At 46.5% G+C, this 8,353-nt stretch overlaps 1 protein-coding gene across 1 annotated transcript; it reads left to right on the plus strand.

The window, feature by feature from the left end:
* Window positions 1-223: 223 nt before the first annotated feature.
* Window positions 224-8,353, plus strand: RNF11 (ring finger protein 11). Its single transcript, XM_003208837.4, has 3 exons — window positions 224-256; window positions 5,956-6,125; window positions 6,671-8,353. Exons 1-3 carry the CDS (start codon window positions 224-226, stop codon window positions 6,840-6,842), a joined length of 375 nt encoding a protein of 124 aa, XP_003208885.1. The 3' UTR covers window positions 6,843-8,353.

The raw sequence follows: 8,353 nt of genomic DNA on the forward strand, positions 1-8,353 counted from the left end.
AGTTCTTAGAATCACCTTCAAGCTGAAGTAACTAATTGCCAAAAGATACATTTTAGCACTCTTGCTTTTTCTTAAGTGTTCAGGGTCAATATTTTGGGATTGTCTGAAGGCCCTCAGTGGGGAGTGCTGGTTCCCAGCTTTTCCAGGCTCTGCAGTGTCTGCAGTCAGTGATAAGTGTTTGCTTTTGGGGAGGTCGGTCAGAACAGTGCCTGCACAGCCGACGATGGGAGCCACTGTAAAGAAGGTGGCAGGACTGGTATTTCAGAGGCAGCACTGTGTGAGATCACCTTGGGTCACCTCATCCCCACGTGCTCCTGGGAGGTGAGCAGGGGCTGCTGGTGCTCAGCCTGGCCCACAGAAGCAGGTGTGTGAGCTCGGGGCTTTTGTTAGAGCCTCCAAGTGCTGCGGGCAGTGCATGGGACACGGTGTCTGGAGGCTGACAGGTGTGCTGGGACAGAGCTCTGTGCTGTGCTGCATCCCAGCCTGGCATCAGGAGAGCATGCAGTGATCAGCCTTGCTGCTTTTAGCCTTGATCCCTTTGGTTTACACTAGAAACAATTGCAATGATTGATGCCTTACCCTTTCCAGAACGTAAATAGGCGTCTGCAGGAAGTGCGAAGGATTCCTGTGGGTTAGTGTTCTGTCAGCCCCTCCCTCGCAGCTCTGCTGTGTTTCCCCCATCTCGTGCTTGAATGCAGCCTTCAAAGAAACCCTTAACTGGATTAGTTGTTCACCAGTTTTTTGGCTAACCTTTATTTTTGCCTCCTGCTCACTGGCAGTGAGTGAGTGGGATGCAGCAGGTTTGCTTTGGACCCTTCAGGCAGAGGCAGCCTCACTGCGACCTTTGTCTTCAGCCTCTCCCCCTGCTCTCGAGGACTAAGTTTCTCAGTTTTATTTTTTTCTGCCCAAAATGTCAGGTCTTTATTTGTTGTGAGATCAGCTCCTCATTCTCCCAGCAGCCATCTTGCTCGAAGTGCTGTGTATATACAATCATGCTGCTGTAACAGCTGCCTCTGCTTGCCAGGCCTAAGAGGGGCTTTCTGCAGAGATAACCACTTAGTGCGAGGAGGAGAGGATCTGTGCCAGCAGTGCAGATGTTGCTGTTTGCATATGGGTGAGGATGATCTGTGTACATGTGCTTCTTCTGGTACCAGCTGCAGCAGGGGCTGCTCCGTCCCCAGCCGGCTGCTCTGCTTTGTCATCCTTGGGGTGCAGCACTCTGCATGCCCCCAAGTAATGTCTGGGGCAGCTCTCCTTCCTGGTTCTGCTCGCTGCCACAGCTTGACAGAAATGCGTGGATCTCTGTAAACTATTTGTGGATATTTTCCCTCCACATATAAAAATAACCTATTAAAATAAACACGCTTGGAAGCCGTGGGGTGAGGGCTCTGTTGTCTCCTGGGAGCTGTGTGCTGGTGCCCCAAGTGGAGCTGTTGGAGGGTTCTGGCTGGAGGTGGGGGGACACTCACAAGAACGTGGAGTACTGCTTTTCTGCAGAAATTCACCCCCTGAAATTTGATGGGATTGGTGGAGGGAGGAACAGGGGCGGCTAAATCCAGCAAGGAGCTGCTGACCAAAGACGTGCTTAGTGGGAATGCACCCAGGGATGTGGCCAGAGGAGCCTGCTCTGCAGTCTGGCAATGTAAAAATTATCTGATTGTGTCAGGAGATTATGCTTCCAAGGATTAATTACTGCTTTTTAATTACTACTTTTCTCCTACCACTTCTTGATAACCTTCAGTGTTTCAGATGCTTTGGTGGGCAATGAGATCTCCAGCCAGCTGCCTCCGTGGTGCAGCAGGTGCCATCAGCAGGGCTGGGCAGTGGCAGCCTATGAGCTTCTGTGTTGACAGGACATGTCCCTGGAGCAGCTCTTCTCTGTCTGGGAAGGTAGTGTACATCCAGTTCACCTTGGGTTTGCTGGGCAAACCCAATCTTGATGGCTCTCACTGTGTGTGTCTGCCCAGCCCAGCTGTCAGTCTCCGCTGCCTCTTCCAAATGGGAGAGGTGAGACAGGGGAATTTTTCTTTAAAAAGAACTCCTTAGCCTAAGTGCTCAGCTATTGCAGTTATTTATACTGCCTGGCTACCTGGAAGCAGGAATATAAAACGTTGGGTAACGATTTCATTACGCGATGTTTTATGGCAACTGGTATTCAGCTTTATAAATGAACTGTTCTCTCCTGTACAGCAGAAAAAGGTTTTTATATTTGGCAGTCTGCTCATAATATTCTAAGGATTATTAAAGTAAGCTGTAGTTGCAGTATAATGCACATTATAATGGCAAGTGGTTTTACAGTAATATGTCTTGGGGGAGGATATTATTTCAGAACGGGTATTAACATACGGATGGAGCTCGAGTCTTTTCATCCCAGTCAGAATGGCATTTCCAGAAAAGGCCTCTGGACCATTATCCCAGTTAGTTCCTTATGAGTAATAAAGTAGCGAGAGGAGAACATTTCATACAATTCAGTGGGGATTTTGCAAGAAGCAGAAAAAGCGAGATCTCTTTTCTCACCTCCTGACTTCACAGCTGTAAGCTGAAGCTGTCTGTGTCAGGGTTCCCTGGGGTGGGAAGCTGCAAGGCTGAAGCTGTGTGTGATGGTGGTGCTATGAGGGCAGCGGGGGGGCAGGTGTGGCCTCAGCGCAGCTGGATGTGAACTACCCCTGCAGCCCCAGACAGTGCAGTGCAGGACAGACGTGGCTGCGTTGGAGGGACTGCAGAAGGGAGCTGTGGGAACGACTGGGCTGTTCAGTTTGAACAGTTTATTTGTATTAACTGAGTAGGCAGCGACCACAAGGAGTGTAAGTGCTGTGCCTGTTGGTATTTGAAGACTAGTTAAAAAATAAAAAAAAAATTTAAAAAAGGAGAAAAAAAAGAAAAAAGCAGAAGACAAGTTGGGCTAAACATAGGTAGGGGGAAGTTTGTCTCCTCTGTTGGGCTGAATGCACAGATGTGCTGGTGATGTTTAGGTGCAAATCAGCTCCGAGAATGTTGGGTCGGGAGGGAAAAAGAACCAGATAGAATCAAAAAAGAATCGGAACCCCAGCTTGGAGGTCAGGGGTGGAACGTGGGGGCTGAAGGCAGCAGTGAGGGTTGAGTTCTGGAGCTGCTGGATGTCAGAATTGTTCGTCTCACCTCTGACCTTCTCGAAAGGATAATCCATGCATGCTGGTGCAATTATTAAAAGCAGCAAACAAACAAAAGCCCTGATAACATACTGCTGATATGCGGCGTGCAGGGATCTTAAAATAATCTTTATCCAGGGATTAAGAGTTTCTGATCTACCACTGACCTGCTTTCAGAGAATTACAAATTCATTACACTTGCAGGAACAAGATGGAAATGTGGTAAAACAAAATAGCAGCAGTTTTACAGCAGCATAAGTAACCAGGGTAAGTTGCATTGATGAGAAAACCTTCAACAAAAAGTTGTGCTTAATGAGACCTTTTTCTAGGCAGAACCCCAAGCGTGCCTGGGAATCCATGTGCAGAAACCGTGTCTGGGCTTCTAGCAACGTGTGAAAATGTTTATTTTTCACTAGAAGTAAAAAATGCCGACCTCTGGGTGCCCTGTGTGATTTCCCCCTTCCCTCCCTCAGTCGAGGAGGATTGAGGATGACATGAAGACACAAACCCCACTGTACAGCTGGAGTCTGAATTGATGCTGTTCCTGCAGGGCCGGTGAGAGAAGTGCAGGATGCGTGTGTGCAGAGCCAGGGAGAGCTGTGCTGGGGCACGCAGGGACTGCAGCACTGCTCCTGTGTTCCGGGGGGGAAGGATAACTGTTGGAAGCAAACTGAGTGCCAGTGAGCGATTTTTGTTTTGCTGGCTGACACTAATATAGGAGTTTGATTGTTTGGTTTGGCTGTATGCATATGTGTACATATGTTAAAATTTGTATGGAAGAATAGTTAGCATGAAATCTTGTCTTAGTTTGAAACGCCTGGTATCTTTATCCAATGATAAAGAGCACAGACTTTGGCTACAAATTCAATATTTTGTAATTCCAGCTGTAGAAACATTTTCCATGGTAGATAAAAGTGAGGCAGAAGAGCAATAAATCCGTGCTCATCTTTGGAGTATAGCAATAATTACATGGATAACCTGATCTTTTTTAATGTATGTGCCAGGGGGCCATAGCTACAAGTGCTGTCGGAGTGCAGCCTCAGGGCCCCAGAACCACCCTGCAGGGTGCAGGGCCTTGTGGTGCCTGGACCGATGGACACAGAGATGTGGAAATGTCAGAGGGGCTGTGAACCCATAGGGACTCTGTGCTTCCACTTGGGAGTGGGTGGCTCTGGGATGGTCACTGTGGGTGCTCCCCATGGTCTGACCCCTGCTATGTGCGTGTTGTTCCATTTCACTGGCATGGTTCCACACAGCAGGCTCTGGTTTGGGCTGGGCAGGCTTTTAATAGCAATTGGAGGAGAGATTAAAGTGCCATCAGACAGTGTCAGGGATCGGGGAATGGAACAGCCACTCGTTTTTATTTGCAGTAACATGATTTACGTGTTGTCACAGCAGCCTGGCAGCCACTGCCCCCTGTTTTTCATGTTCCTGTGCAAAGAGGCAGCACCATTCTCAGCCACTGCTACACCTGACGTGGCCAGCACAGCGTCCCATGTCCCCTGCCCTAATGGGGGACGTGGCACAGGGCCATGGCTCTGTTCTGAGGGGGAGCTGAGGCAGGGGGCTGGGAGCTGCCATGCTGGGATGGCACTGTGCTGTGGTGTGTGGAAGGGATGAAGCACGCTGCTGGCCCTAAAATAAGAGGGAGTTCTCAGGGGAATGGCCTCTGGGGGTTGGTAGGAGCAGGTGCTGGTATACAGCTGGAAAAGGGGAGAGACTTACTGGCTTTGTTTGGCCTTCAGTGCTCAAGGTTGTGCTTACTGTCCCAAACCTACCTGAAGCTGTCAGCTTAGGGCTTGTGACTGAGGGATCGTCTCAAGAGCTGTCCAAAATGCAAAGGGCTCAGTTTGCAGCAGGATCTCATTTAACTGTAATTTCTTACGCAGTGATGCTGTGCTCAGATGGGTTGTTGTGCTGGTGGAGCTGTTCACTGGCAGTTCCATGTCATGCTTCTTTCAGACATTTTGAGTTCCTCAATCTTTTTTCTTCCTCCAGTATCTGCGTTTCTTCATGTTTCTGTAACCCCTTGCTGTCAGAGCTTTAATGCAGCAATACAGCTCCCTTGGTAAACACATGCACCCTTCCCTGGCCCTGCCTCTGAGAGCAAGTGGCACTCCTTTCTCTGTGAGGAGCACTCACTCTTGCCCACCCCAACTAGTGTAATCCACAGAAGTACAGCAAAGCCATGAAAATATAAAGTCAGAGGCAGCTTGTGGTGCTTGCAACATCAGAACAGGACAGGGCCTTGCCCTGGCTGATGCATGCAGCTCAGAGGTGCAGTGTTAGGGAGGGGAACGATGCTTTATCTCCCTGGCATGCAGGTCAGAGCCATGCCATGGGTGAGCCATGCCATGGGTGAGCCATGCCATGGGTGAGCCATGCCATGGGTGAGCCATGCCATGGGTGAGCCATGCCATGGGTGAGCCATGCCATGGGTGAGCTGCCAGTGAGGCAGCTGTGCTGCTGTATGACAGGTCACCCTCAGCTGCTGGCTGTCCCTATCCCAGCAGTGCACAGGTCACGGGAACCATTAAAAGGCAGCTGCGTTGGAAGGGAACTCTGACTTTGTGAAATAGAGCCTAAGCCCTAAGGAAATTAACCAAACTTATTGAACATCAGCAGTGTTAGTCCTGAAGCGTGGCTGCGGTGCCACTCACAAACCCATCCTGTATATAATTTCAGCCATGAATTTGTAAAGGCGGGAAATCACTGAAACATTTGCAGGACCGAGAGAAGAAAAATTAAATATGCTGCCTATGTTGTGCTAGGAAATACTAGGAAAGCCTTTTTAGAAAAAAATTTAACTGAAATATTTTAATTTTAGGAGCAAGTCCCCGTTCCTGTGTATCACCCAACCCCCAGCCAGACCCGGCTGGCAACACAGCTGACAGAGGAAGAGCAAATCCGAATAGCGCAGAGGATAGGCCTTATCCAGCACCTACCCAAGGGAGTCTATGATCCTGGAAGAGATGGCTCCGAGAAGAAGATCAGAGAGTAAGTTCCACAGGCCTCACAGAGCTCCTGTGGGTGTCCACTGGTCTGTGCTACTCCCATGGCAAACCTCATCTGGTCCTTCCGTTTTTGCCTTACTTTCAGGGAGTGTAATTTGACGCAGCTTTTTTCCACGCAGAAGCCTCTTTGTTCTATCCTTTGTTTTTCTGCTACAAATGAAATGTATTTTCCCTCATCTGTGTAATTTATGCCCTTTTATTTTCTTCTTCCCTTTATGGGAAAGTAATTCCATGCTGCTGCTTTCTCAACTTCATGACTCCCATCTCTTGTTTCTAGTTCTGTGCAGGATGCTGAGCTGTCCCAGCCCTGGCTGCAGGCTTCTTGCTAATGCTGCAGTCAGGGGCTTATAGTATGAAGAAAACACCAAGAAATCCAGTGCTGGGTGGAGCCAGCACTGATGTAACAGAGAAATCTTGCCGTATCTGTCAATAATAACAGAATTTTGTTTGAGATAGTCGTATCTGACAGATACTGCATTGCTTTTCATTTCCAGTGTGTTACCATCACCCTATTTCTTGTTTCCCCAGATGCGTCATTTGTATGATGGACTTTGTGTATGGGGACCCTATTCGATTTCTGCCGTGCATGCACATCTACCACCTGGACTGTATAGATGACTGGTTGATGAGATCCTTTACCTGTCCATCCTGCATGGAGCCAGTGGATGCAGCACTGCTTTCATCATACGAGACTAACTGAGCCAGGGTTTCTTCGTGAACCTTCAAGGAGACCATCCACTTCAATGGGTTTGATCCTTTTGTCATTCAGCCCAAAGAGCCAGAAATTAGGAATTAAGGTTATGCACAAAACATACATTTCCTAATGAATAAAAAATACTCCTGAATGGCTGCAAATATTGGGAAAAAAAGCATAGTATTTTAGAGACTATAGGAAAAAGTAGGTTGTTATTTTTAATGTAAAGCCTTGACCCACCATTGTCTTTAATGTTTGTTCTTACACCCACATATAGGAATTGTAAAGTGTTACAGCAACTGTAAATGTTTAAGCTGCGTGTATCCAATTTTATTAGCAGTAAGATAAGAGTATTTTTTTTCCTAAATAAAGTAACTTTTTTTTTTCTGATTCTTTTCACGAGTCCTGGCATTTGGGTCAAGGCTTTATTAAAATCTACATTTTATAACACTGGCACAAAGAAATAGTTTTAAGCTTGTTTGCACAGTTCTTTTTTTTTTTTTTTCCCTCCATTGGAGATGGAATTCATTGCCTTAGGTCTTTTTAATAGTGTATTGTTATCGTTGGGCTGGCTCTATGCTTGAAAACCAGTTTATTTATAACCTGTTACAAGTGCTATATTTTGTTTGCAGTTAGGAATATGCAGACTTCGAAGTGATCTCTCCTAGCTTGTAAGCAAACTGAGATGCATTACCCCTTTTCTGCAAGTGATGTTGAATACGAAGATACAGAACAGGTCCTGCAACTGAAATTACGGTCTCATGGATTTTAGAACTCATTTCGGTTTGGACAAAACAAATCCTTTCATTTGGATGTCTACTTGAACTTGAACTTGATCAAGATAGAAGTGGACCAGAAGGACAATAAACAGTGAAGCTGCTGCAATTGGAAAAAAAAATTAGAACTAATATAGGGTTAGAAGCAATCACTTATTCTACCTTTTTTCTCCCTAAAAAATGGTTGTCTTGAATTGCAGCAAATGGATACTGCATCTCTTGTTCTTGTAGTTCTTAGGTTTCAGAAGTTAAGAATAAACATACTGTATCTCAGTCTCCTGTATTACATGTATCTGTTAAGCCCTGCTGCTGACACATCAGTCCACCAAGCAGACAAGAAATCTTACCAAGCAGAGAAAAAATATTTTGTTCTGCGCATAAATGCAGCGTTTATATGAATGCAGATTGTCATAGCAGCAATGAAGGGGGAGAATAGTACTGCTGTAGCCAGAGTGACACCATTAGCTCATTTCTGCAGCAAAATTATGTGCTTATTACAAGGTGGTCTTGCAAGATTGCAGCTGTAAGGAACTTTTATCCACTTAGCATGTTTTTTTTCTTTTTTCTTTCTTAATGTACCCTGCAGTGACTTGTATGCATTCAACGCAGCGCTGATACATTGAGAAGTCTCAGTCTTGCAAAATGAGATGCAATCTCACGTTAACCACAACAAATCAGGGAATGTTCTTGATTGTTTTTCACATGCAGTTTGAGAACTTGTTCTATCAACTTGTGCTTAAA

The sequence above is a fragment of the Meleagris gallopavo genome, chromosome 10 (assembly GCF_000146605.3).
Source record: "Meleagris gallopavo isolate NT-WF06-2002-E0010 breed Aviagen turkey brand Nicholas breeding stock chromosome 10, Turkey_5.1, whole genome shotgun sequence".
Classification (NCBI taxonomy): Eukaryota; Metazoa; Chordata; class Aves; order Galliformes; family Phasianidae; genus Meleagris; species Meleagris gallopavo.

What these genes read in the sequence shown, in the direction of transcription:
- RNF11 (XM_003208837.4), top strand. Translation starts at nt 224, where the DNA reads ATGGGAGCCACTGTAAAGAAGGTGGCAGGACTG. An exon ending in TAAAGAAGGTGGCAGGACTG is followed by an intron (nt 257 to 5,955) that starts GTATTTCAGAGG and finishes TTTTAATTTTAG; the next exon opens with GAGCAAGTCCCCGTTCCTGT. An exon ending in TCCGAGAAGAAGATCAGAGA is followed by an intron (nt 6,126 to 6,670) that starts GTAAGTTCCACA and finishes TTGTTTCCCCAG; the next exon opens with ATGCGTCATTTGTATGATGG.